We start from the raw sequence: 12,584 nt of genomic DNA, 5'->3' as shown, positions 1-12,584 counted from the left end.
TAAAAACAGCGCCAGAACCTGACAGGACACGTCACAGCAACATGTGACCAACTCAGGCAGACTGCAGAAGGGTCAGTCCATCTCAGATCACCCAAAAAAATAGCATTTTGGTACATATGTAATTCATGGCCAGAAAAGCCAAAATTTCAAATTTTAAACTAATCGGACCAACAGTTTTCGAGATATCGCATTTCATTTATTCACTTTTTCGCGAAAAAAGGCATGGCCGCCTTTTTCGTGTATTTTGATATTTTTTAGGTGGATGACCTTTGTACATATATTTTGACCGTGACACTGTGGGACACGCCCAAACTCTCCGACGCCAGTTGGAAAAATGTAGCCCTATGTGTCAACTACAACATATAAAAAAACTGGAGGGGTTTTCTTTTTTATTTTCATGCAATACCAGGTAGAAGTTGACTCCTCTAGACATCCATTCACAGTCTGTTCTGTACATTTCCATTCATTTATATACACAGTGCCTCAGATTGATTTATTTCAAGATATAATGTCAATCACAATCAAAAAGTCAATGAACATTTCACAGCTGTCTCAGCCTCCTGTTCACTTTTTCTGATTTCTACTCCTTTTCAACAGGCCAGTTCAAACAGTGGTTAGACATTCTGGGCAGGTCATTATGAGAAACCACGGCTCCAGACTAACTTTTTTCATGACCGTCCCGAAAACCATTTGGCATTGTCCCGAAATGGATGTGAACCGTCCCAAATTTTATAGAGCTCTCGCTCGTTTATAGGGAAGAGGGGGGAATGCACACTCGCTTACAAAAATATTAGGGCTGCAACTATCAATTATTTACGTAGATTTGTCGAGTAATCAGATATGTATTGCATTTATATTGAAAAACTACATTTCATGACTTTAGAGCAGATTATAAAAGGAGAAAAATCTGTTTTAAACAAAGGATCTTTCTGCTAGAAATAACAACAGTATGACTGTGGGAGTTTTATTCTGCTTTTGAAATAGTGTGACCACCTCAAATAGTTTAAACAGACCAGTGGGACAATTTTGTAGAACTTTGAAGTACAGAGAAATTAGTTTAGTTTTTTATAGATCAGGCATTTTCATCCCACTAAAAAAAAGACCAACCTTTTCATACTTTTATAACACTGGCGAGCAACAGATCGCAATATATTATTGAGCAGTGAGACGTAAAAATCATGAGGGCGGCTTCAGTGATAAAGTGGGACATGTTAAAGGGGGGGTATTATGCAAAATGGACTTTTTCAAGCTTTACATCATGTTATGATGTCATTCCCTCATTAAAAACATGCCTGAAGTGTTGCCTTAGCACATTCACGTATTTTCGAGTAACACCCAGGATTCAAACCGGTGACAAGAACGCTTATTTCAGCGGCTGGTTCTGAGCTGGGAATATCTTAGGGCCTTGATGATGCACAGAGCCTCCGGAGAAAGCTAATGCTAAGCTAAACCTTGAGTCATCACGGGAAAACGAGAAATATGCACAAATAGTCAATAAAACCACCACACACATAAAGAACCGTTTAACAATAATCACACATGGAGCCTGGCTTGTTGATTTGGAAGTTTATTGCTCACATTTCATCTACAATGGGTCATAGCCGAGTGGCTTTCTCCCGGAGCTAACAAGCTAGCCGCGACAAGCTAACGGGAAAATTCACTGAATACAAGCAGCATATTATGCATTGAAAACGTCACTAAAACAGGCAACTGCTTGAAGCAGCCTTTATGATGATCACACACGGAGCCTGGCTTGTTGATTTCGTAGTTTATTGCTCACATTTCATCTACAGTGAGTCGTAGCCGAGTGGTTTCTCCCGGAGCTAAGGCACTATTAGCCGCGACAAGCTAACAACCTTCACCTTCACAACATTCATTGAAAACAGGCAGCATATTATGCACAAATAACGTCAATAAAGCAGCAACTACTTGAAGCAGCCTTTACGATGATCACACAATGAGCCTGGCTTTACACATTTGTGGTTTATTACAGACTTTTCATCAACAATGAGCTGTAGTCGATTATAACAAGCTAACGGGGTAACCTCGAAAAACCACTGTCCACCTGCACAGATAATGTCCGTCTTTTGAATCGTATGGGCTCCTGCAGATCCTGGTGTCGTCCATGGGGGTATAGTTAGAGATCCATAGGGCATGGCAGTTACAAAGAGATTGCCTCCAAACAGCAGTTATTTTTCAGGCAAGAGCCCCTTCCAAGCGTCCGGTGTGGAAGGTTCGTCTTCAAATCACATCCTGTGTGGCCATTGTTCCCAAAGTGATAAACAGTAGGTCCTTTCCAACAATAAAAAATAAAATGCACCGATCGTAGTTTCAATACTGTGGAGAAAGTGTTGTGATGCCACAGACAGCGTGTGGAGGGGGCGTGTCGGAAAGGGTCAGAGGTTCTTAAAGAGACAGAGGCCTATTTCAAGCCATTTGCTACCGCCATTTTGAAAGAGCAATTTTATACAAGGCAGTTATTCTAATTTACTGCATTGACAGACCAACAGAAGGTTTCGTCATCATTGTAGTGTGATAGACTGGTGCTATGTGGCTGAAAAAAGCATAATACCCCCTCTTTAAGCAGGGAGGAACAGAACGACCAGGCTCTGCAGGACGGCCAAAAGAGGGACAGGTGGTCACTCTACGTAGATCTGTGTATTTATTTATCTTAATTTAAATCGTAGATACAGCGTAAATATATTTAGCGCAAACCACTTTGCAGCAACGGAGAAGTAGATACAGTAGGATGTAAAAGTCTGTGTTTGGTGAGGGGGGGGGAGATAAGTCCGCCATCATACCTTATGTCACACTTTGAAGTAACAGTGGATGAAAGTGTAGATGGTCCTGATGGCAAGTCCGTCCCGTGCATTTTTTTTCTCCGTCCCCGGAACGACGGGACTATGCAAGTCTCGAGCCCTGTGAGAAACACTGTAGTTTCAAGTCGAAGAAGATTTCAAGATCTTATCATACAAGTAGAAGGTTTTAGTAGGTCCCTTAAGACACATAAACTTTATGTTGTAGTCGCCAAAACCGTCTGAGACGTCCTCCACCAAACCAATCCATGGAGCGTTACCGTAGCTGCAGCACACAATTCTGAGGTCTAATAATTAGAGGTGTATTAGCACTGCCTTCATGTTCTTTACTCAGGTTTTCCTGAACTGCTACCAAATCTGGAGGCTCACCTGTTCACCGAGTTGTAGACATGCATCTCTGTCATTGAAACAGGGATGAAACGATGGAACTGCAATGTTCCTTTGATGGTCGTAGCCAGGTTGAATCTAGGCTTGAGTTCAGCTTCACAACTAACCACCACAGCCACTGGCACATGGAAGAGATTGATATTCTCTACACAGTCATCAAACATGGCAAGAGATGTAAGAATGGCTGTTTTCACAATGAGACCTTTAAATCTCGTCTTGCACTACATAAGAACAATTCTCAGCGAAGTCCCCTTGCAAAATAATTTCCTCCATAGGTTTCAAGTTTGTGTTCAAATTGTTTATGTAGGCACTTTGAGACTTTGCAGTGAAGCTGTGTCTTGTAAGGGTAACAATTTTCAATTCAATCATCTTTTGGCTCATGATGGGTGAATGCAGGGAGTTCAGCTTCCCGATGGCCCTGTGTACGAAACTGTTCCTCAAGGAACAGAAAGGAGAAGAAATCAGAAAAAAGTGAACAGGAGGCTGAGACAGCTGTGAAATGTTCATTGACTTTTTGTTTGTGATTGACATTATATCTTGAAATAAATCAATCTGAGGCACTGTGTATATAAATTAATAGAATTGTACAGAACCATAGACTGTAAAAAATAATGGACGTCTTATGCTCACTCCTCCCCGTTTACCAGATTGACCACAGCCGTGGGGCAATTCATGGCGGATTTACAGGCTCCCCCTCCCCAGCTCTGACGAAGCATGTTCCTAAAAAGGACATACGGGCGGGATTTTCACCGTAGACTCGGCCCTTGCGTGACGTGTAGCTCGCGCTGCTCCAATGCTAACAGTCCGAGCCTCATTAAGTACGAGATTTCAAAAAATCATATTACGAAAACCAGCCTGGTTTCATATATTGTTATTAACCCAGCGTTATCTCAGGAGGAATATCTAGCCTCGTCTAGTGTTGAAACAATTGAAACCAGGCTTTAAAGTAGTTTTTAACGTGTCTAAACTCCAATGCTTTTCAATGGGGGCCTAGCGGCGATATGGAGGTACTGCAGCAATGGCGGAGCAATGGCGGCCCCCACCTTTGTGGTCAAAAAGCAGGGCAGCCAGCGGCCATTGTACAGAACGGACAATGAATGGATGTCTGGGGGAGTGGGCATGTCAACTTCTACCTGGTATTGCATGAAAATGAAAAAGAAAACCCCTCCAGTTTTTTTATATGTTGTAGTTGACACATAGGGCTACATTTTTCCTACAGGCGTCGGTGAGTTTGGGCGTGTCCCACAGTGTCACGGTCAAAATATAGGTACAAAGGTCATCCACCTACAAAATACCAAAATACACGAAAAAACATTTAGAATGCAATATCTCGAAAACCGTTGGTCCGATTAGTTTGAAATTGGAAATTTTGGCATTTCTGGCCATGAATTACATATATACCAAATTTCACAAAAAATGGAGAGGGTGGGGTTTAACTCATCGGGTGAACTGAGATGGACTGACCCAGAAAGAGAGTGGTTTGAATATGGTATGAATAAAACAACACTGGTCTGAGAGAAAGTGAAACATTTCACAAGTTCAACAGAAGAACACCAAATGAACCTTTTTGGAACCTACATTCAGTTCTGTATCGATGTGTTGTCCTTCAGGAGGAGGGAGTTCCCAACAGTCCGTTCGACGAGGACAACCTGCTGCAGACAGTTATGCAGCTGTTCGCCGCCGGCACAGACACCACGGCCACCACGCTGAGATGGGGCCTGCTCATCATGGCCAAGTACCCACACTTACAGGGTAATACGCACCACATCAGGGGGTTTGATAAGATAATCCTTTATTGATCTCACAATGGAGAAATTCACTTGTTACAGTCGGCATTCAAGAGTTCACTCAGTGTGCAAAAACAGACAGGAAATGTACAAACAGTTAGATAGTAGAAAACGAGGTATCTTATGTACAATAAGTAAGCACAAATCTTAGGGGGCAGAGTTGTAACAATTGTGAGGGTATATTAAGCTGAAATGTTTATTTCAGGGGAGCTGACGCTCATTTCTGTAATTAAACTAAACTTGCCAAAGCCAGTGTTGAAAATGATGCGCAGAGGAGGAGCTTCCTCTATTTTTATGATCGAAGCTCCTCGACACCGGAGTTTCTGAATGATCCGAGCGACGCGCACTGAAGCACACGTTTCAGCACGTGCGCTTTGTTTTGGTTCTTCAGTTCGTAGCAGCCTCACGTTTATGAGCGTTTATAGAGAGAACAGATTGAGATGGACTCGTTACGACGTGCAGTGCCGATCCTAAAACAGCCAAGACTTTATCTCAGATCCATTCACGTTCACTTCATCACGAACTAAAGAGATGTGTCTTTATGTAGCAGGGCTCCAGACTAACTTTTATTTTAGTAGCGCTGGTGCTACCAACTTTTTCATTTGGTCGCACAAACAATATTTTGGTCGCACATACTCGAGACACAATATATATTCACCATTTTAATCAATTAAAACAAGGACCATTATAAACATGTTCAAAATCACTAATAATTGATCGTAACAATGATTAAAATAGTGTTAAAACTTTTTAAAATTTTAATTAATTTTTTTTTTAAAAATTCATAGTGATTTTATGTAATTTTATTATAATTTTTTTGCATTGTTCTGCTTTAATTTTGTGTTTTCAATCCAGTATTATTCATCTTCCTTGACAATTGTTTGCCTTTTTCTTTCCAAATCTTCAATATCACTGTCACTTATTTAACCTAAAGCCTAAATAAAATACAGGGGCTGAATCTGCTGCGGCTGAGGGAGAGGGCGGGCCATAACAGCAGCTGTTAGCTTTACGATAGCTTTATGTTAGCTCTCTGCTAGCTTTGCGTTAGCTCTCTGCTAGCTTTACGTTAGCTCTCTGCTAGCTTTGCGTTAGCTCTCTGCTAGCTTTGCGTTAGCTCTCTGCTAGCTTTGCGTTAGCTCTCTGCTAGCTTTACGTTTGCGCTCTAAAACAAGCTTCTTCTGACCGCGAGGAGATCAGAGTGAACTCAGGTGGGAACATAAACCGCTAAACTCTTTCTGCTCCTGTCTCCTCCTCTTGTGCTCGCGCTTCTTTCTTACCTGCGCTCGTGAGCTCGCCTTTTGGGGCGGTACCGCTGCAGCCGAGCGGCGAGCTCTGACATAAACATAAAAGTGAAAATAAACTGAAAAAAAATAAACTGAAAGTGCGTATTGGCAGAAAGTAATAGAAGGTTAATTCATGTTGGGACACGTGGCTTTTGTTGCTGTCGGGGCACTTGCCTGGACAAAAAGTTTAGCCTAAACTGCCAGCTGATTTCTTCAATAATAGTAGAAACTTGGGTGTGTGCGTGCATGCGCAGTGTGTGTTGAAGAGTGCTCTGAAGACGATGTTTATAACGTTGTTTGTAGCACTCCTCATAAAGCCTATTAGACTTTAGTGGTAGCACTAAAGTCTAATAGGCTTTGGTAGCACAGGTGCTACCACTTATTTTTTTTACTCGCACATTCTTTAAAAATAGTCGCATATGCAAGCATTTTGGTCGCAGTCTAGAGCCCTGTGTAGATAAAGAGGCTGCACCGCAAAGCGGCATCGATGAGAGGCATCGTTAATGAAGGAGGCACACGTTCTGATGGATTACTCAAGTAGAACCGGTTCTCAATTCCTATACCTACTTCTGAGTGTGATCTCCAGAGTTCGTGGTCCTTCCTCTGTCGCTATTTTCCAATAAAGGATTAGCGATGTCTTCTACTGGCCACGTGTTAAAAACATGACGTTGGACGTAAACACACGACTGCAGGAATCGTCTGGGTTCATTGAACATATCCAAGTAAACAAGCCTTTACTCGCACCAAAGTAAATACTAGTTCCCTGCTGACTGCCAGAGGCGGTGCTGTAAGCACTGAATGTCTCCCTCGCGCATGCGCCGTTCGAGTAGTAATACCAAAAACGGCACGCCTGTGACCCCGGATGACCAACCAGGAGGCTATATAGCTCCACATCATCTGAGCCTCTGATCCTTTTTTCTTCTTGCGTGCGGTTCGGAATATGCCATGCTCCATGATGCTTTGTATCTCAAAGCACTTTGCACGCTTTGGTTTGCTCATCGCTTGGAGCCCGGTGACTGTTTAGTCGGAGTTGCGGAATCTTTCGCCCTCCTCGGGCTGCGATGGCTTGTTTTCTCTCTTGAAAGGTAAGATTGCCGGTACTGGTTTACTCACCTGCTGGGTCGTCGGCGTATGCGCCCACCTTACCCTGGCTACGGTGCTGGCCGTTTGCTGCCGTTTTTGCGGTCATTGCTATTGCTGCGCCGTGTGTGCTAGCTAGCATCGTGTTGTTTCCTCAGCTCCATGGCTGACTATCATTAGAGATGGTAATGGCATTTGAGTTTCACCTCTGCTGGTGTAGGGGCGTACGCGTCCTCTTCCCCCAGCGTACGGTGCAGGAGCTATCTTCTCTTTTGCAAATGAAGTTAGCCGGTTTTGAAAGCCTTCTCGGAGAGTGGATTCCAGTGTGTAAGTGTGGCATGACATGGCGTGTACGCTTATGCCATGGAGGAGCGCACAGGAGTTCTGGTTAAACATAATGTCTTCAACATTTCTTCAGTGACCTCGATTTGTTTTGGAATAATACATGGGTCTATGTGTGTATGATGTTACGCTAACTATTCAACGCCAGTGGCCGGCGGTGTTTCGCGTCTCGTGGTCTATATTGTGGTTCTGTACCCAGCTTGACACTTGTGTAGCCCATTCAGTCTGCATTTTTTTTACTCGGCTAGGCGGTTGCGCGACTTTTCCAACGATTGACAAATTATCTTGTTGTTGCTTTTGTCTTTGTTTATAGTCTGATTGCACACCCGTATTGGTGATGGCGGCGTGTTCGCCCCATCTCCTTGCTGGTGCTTTTGCACAATTACCTTGTACTGTTACTGGCTGTTTGGTTATTTGCTCAGTAGACTACTACTACGAGTTGTAGTTTTTGCTGTTTTTGTGTCGGCTGCTAACGATGTTTGCATGTGTCCCTGTTGGTGAAGGCTGTGTTCGCGCTCCCTCTCCTGACTATGGCCTACATGAATTGCCACTGTGTTGTGTCCACTATAATTTGTGTCCATGCTGGTGAGGGCAGTGTTTTCACTCTCTCCCAGCTGTGGCCTCTATGCTTATCCACTGCATTTCTCCCAACTGTGTTGGCTTATGCCCTTGCTAGTGGAAGCTGCGTTTGCGCCCCCTCTCCCAGCTGTGGCTTGTGCGCGTGTACCCTGCGTTGCTTCCATCTGTTTTGGGTTTTGTCTGTGACCTCAATGCATTTTCGCTGCATTGCTTCTACCAGTCTTGGTTTGCGTGTATGTTGGTGAAGGTTGCGTTAGCGCTCCCTCTCCCAGCTGTGGCCTGCATTGAGGTGTCTACTGTGTTGGCTACTGTGCTGGCGTAAGCTTATGTTGGTGAAGGTTTACGCGAGTGCCTCCTCTCCCAGCTGTGGTTTACAGTGCCTCTCGAAAGTATTCATACACCTTGAACTTTTGCACATTTTGTCATGTTTACAACCCTAAACATAAAGATTTTATTTTGATTTTTTTACTGAACGTTCACACACAAGTAACAGTGAACAGTGAAGTGAAAGCAAAATGATACATGATTCTGTTGTTTTTCAAAAAGTGAAAAGTGGGGCTTACATAAGTATTCATACAGCATTTTCTGAGTGCATTAAATTCCCTTTATAACATTCCTAATGACTGCAGAATGTTCACACCTTGGCCGAACGGTTAAATAGAGGCCACCTGTGTGTAATCTACTCTCAGTATAATTTAAGCTGTTCTTTTAGGCCCTCAGAGCTATGGTCGGAGTGTATTGGTCACTAAACAACATCATGAAGGTCAAGGTGCACCAGAGAGGTCAGGGATAAAGCTGTGGAGAAGTTTAAAGCAGCCTTAAGTTATACAAAGATGTCCCAAGATTTAAACATCTCCCGGAGCAACTGTTCAATCCATCGTTCAGAAATGGAAAGAGTAAAGCACCACTGCAGACTTACCCAACAAGGAGAGCACTGGTAAGAAATACAACCAAGTGCCCCAAGATAACTCTGGAGGAGCTGTGAAGTCCTGCCGCTGAGCTGAGGCAATCTGTACATGGGACAACTATAAGTCATGCTCTACACAAATCTGGCCTTCATGGACGAGTGGCAAGAAGAAAGTCATTATTGAAAGGAGGCCATAAGAAATCCTGTTTGAAGTTTGCTAGAAGTCACAGCTCCATGTGGAAGAAGGAGCTTTGGTCAGTGAGACAAAAATTTAACTTTTTGGCCCAAATGCAAAACGTTATGTATGGAGCAAACCTAACACTGCTCATCGTCCTGAGTGCACCATCCCCAGTGTCAAATATACGGGGGGAAGCATCATGCTGTGGGGCTGCTTTTCCTCAGCGGGGACTGGGGAGATTGTAAGAATAGTTGTGAAGATGGATGGAGCCAAATACAGGGACATTTTGGAGGAAAACCTGCTGGAGTCAGCAAGAGAGCTGAGGCTGGGGCGGAGATTCACCGTCCAGTAGGACAATGACCCTAAACACAAAGATAAATCTACAATGGAATGGTTCTACATCAACTTCTGTGTGGAAAACACTGTACCAACCCGGAAGGTACGGTGTTTCTCCAACAACCACCCCTGAACTTAAAGCCCTCCTGAACCAAAAGAAAAGGGCTTTCAACTAGGGGGACAGAGAGGAGCAGAGGAGAGTCCAGCATGAACTTCAGTGGAGGATCAGGAAGGCCAAGAAGGACTATGGCGAGAAGCTGGAGCAGAAGCTGGCGCAGGGCAACGCACGGGACGTGTGGAGGGGACTGAAGAACATCTCCGGTTTTGGACAGAGTGCCAGAGGGACAGCTGATGGAGACCAGCGCGGGGCGGATGAATTCAACAAACATTTCAACCGGTTTGATTCTCCCCCCACTCCCTCCTCTTCACACGTCTCCAGCCCAGTGGACACCGCCCCCCTCCCCCGACCACCTTCACCTGCCTCCAGCCCCCCTGCACCCACGTCTGCAGCCCCCACCATACGGACTTCCTCTAGCACCTGCCCCACCCCTGGCAGTCCACCCCCACACCAGTCCCCCCCTCACTCCCCCCTCTCCATCACACCGGACCAGGTGAGGAGAGAGCTGAGGCGACTGAAGCGGGGGAAAGCTGCAGGACCAGATGGCATCAGTCCCAGGCTGCTGAGGACCTGCGCAGACCAGCTCTCCGAGGTCCTCTGCCGCATCTACAACCTGAGCCTCAGCCTGGAGAAGGTCCCCGTCCTGTGGAAGACCTCCTGTCTGATCCCGGTTCCTAAAACAGCGCACGCCAGGGAACCGGCCCACTACAGACCAGTCGCCCTGACCTCCCACCTGATGAAGACGATGGAGCGGCTCATCCTCACCCACCTCCGCTCTGTGGTGAGCCCCACCCTCGACCCGCTGCAGTTTGCCTACAGACCCAACATCGGAGTGGAGGACGCTGTCATCTACCTGTCGGAGCGGGCGCTCACACACCTGGAGCACGCCGGGAACGCTGTGAGGGTCATGTTCTTTGACTTCTCCAGTGCCTTCAACACCATCAGGCCGGCGCTGCTGCGGGGGAAGCTGGAGGACGCGGGAGTGGATGAACATCTCACCGCATGGACCATCGACTACCTCACGGACCGACCACAGTATGTGCGGCTGCGCAGCTGTGAGTCTGAGGTGGTCGTCTGCAGCACTGGGGCCCCTCAGGGCACCGTCCTCTCACCGTCTCTCTTCACCATCTACACATCGGACTTCACATACAACACGGACAGTTGTCATCTCCAGAAGTTCTCCGACGACTCCGCCATCGTGGGCTGTGTGTCTAAGGGGAACGACCTGGAGAACCGGTCAGTCATCATAGACTTTGTGGACTGGTGTGAGCGCAACCACCTGTGCTTGAACATCAGTAAGACGAAGGAGATGGTGATCGACTTCACGAGGAAGCCACTACAGCACACACTGCTGAACATCCAGGGGGAGGTCATTGAGGAGGTGGACAGTTTCAAGTACCTGGGTGTTCACCTCAACAATAGACTGGACTGGTCCCACAACACCAACTCCCTGTACAAGAAGGGCCAAAGTTGCCTCCACCTTCTGAGGAGACTGAGGTCGTTTGGAGTGAGCAGGCCTCTGCTCAGGACTTTTTATGACTCTGTGGTGGCCTCTGCTCTCCACTACGCTGCCGTTGCTGGGCCCCGGGCAGCACAGAGCGGGACAAGAACAGACTGAACAAGCTGGTCAGGAGGGCCAGCTCCGTCCTGGGCTGCCCCCTGGACTCTGTGGAGGAGATGAGGGACAGGAGGGTGTTAGCCAAGCTCACCTCCATCATGGACAACACCTCCCACCCACTGCACGGGACTGTAGAAGAGCTGAGCAGCTCTCTCAGTGGCAGACCGAGACACCCTCAGTGCAGGACGGAGCGCTACCGCAAAGCCTTCATCCCCACTGCTGTCAGACTGTACAATAAGACTGTAAAGTAACATGTGCAATAATCTCTGTATCAGCTGCACTTTATTAACTCTGAGTGATCTTCTTGAACGCCGACTGTAACAAGTGAATTTCTCCTTTGTGAGATCAATAAAAGGTTTATCTTATCTTATCTTATTAATGTGTTAGAATGGCCCAGTCAAATTCCTGACCTAAATCCTATTGAAAATCTGTGGAAGGAATTGAAAACTGCTGTTCACAAACGCTCTCCTTCAAATCTGACAGAGCTGGAGTTGTTTTGTAAAGAGGAGTTGGCTAAAATTTCAGTTTCTATATGTGCAAATCTTGTACAGTCACAAAAGACTTGTGCTGTTATTGCAGCAAAAGGGGGTTCCACAAAGTATTAATTCATGCTGTATGAATACTTATGCCCGCCCCACTTTTCGGTTTTCTATTTTTTGAAAAATAACAGAATCATGTATCATTTTACTTTCACTTCACAGTTGTCTGTTACTTGTGTGTGAACGTTCAGTAAAAAAATCAAAATAAAATCTTTATGTTTATGGTTGTAAACATGACAAAATGTGCAAAGGTTCAAGGTGTATGAATACTTTCGAGAGGCACTGTATGTGCCTTTACACTGTAATGGTGCTGGTACTGCCTGGGTTTTGTTGACACTGGCGTTTGCACCTCCTCTCCCCCATGCTACTACCTATGTTGACATGTGCATCCTACTGCACTTGTAGGGTAGAGTAGCATGTGCCTATTTCGGTGATGGTTGCGTTTTTCGCTCCCTCTCCTGGCTGTGGTCTTGGTGCTTTTGCACGGCAATGCTTCCATATTCTTTGCCGGTGTTGGTGAAGGGTGCATTGATAGTCTCTCTTTCAATAATGGCCTTTTGACTTCTACAATACTGCCACCTGTGGTGGCATCTGCAGTCCAAGTCCATTCTGCA

The 12,584-nt window shown here is 45.6% G+C and overlaps 1 protein-coding gene across 1 annotated transcript in view; it reads left to right on the top strand.

Annotated features, from left to right (window-relative positions):
* Positions 1–3,365: 3,365 nt before the first annotated feature.
* Positions 3,366–12,584, top strand: part of LOC306975382 (cytochrome P450 2K1-like) — a gene marked incomplete at both ends in the record, with an annotated part of 32,265 nt that continues 23,046 nt past the window's right edge. Inside the window, 2 exons of the mRNA XM_079572893.1 lie at positions 3,366–3,377; positions 4,814–4,955. Coding sequence (XP_079429019.1) covers positions 3,366–3,377; positions 4,814–4,955 — 154 coding nt within the window. The remainder of the gene's footprint in view (positions 3,378–4,813; positions 4,956–12,584) is intronic.

This window comes from Gobius niger, assembly GCF_951799975.1.
Source record: "Gobius niger genome assembly, chromosome: 15".
Lineage (NCBI taxonomy): Eukaryota > Metazoa > Chordata > Actinopteri > Gobiiformes > Gobiidae > Gobius > Gobius niger.
This window is presented reverse-complemented; position numbering and strand designations above follow the sequence as displayed.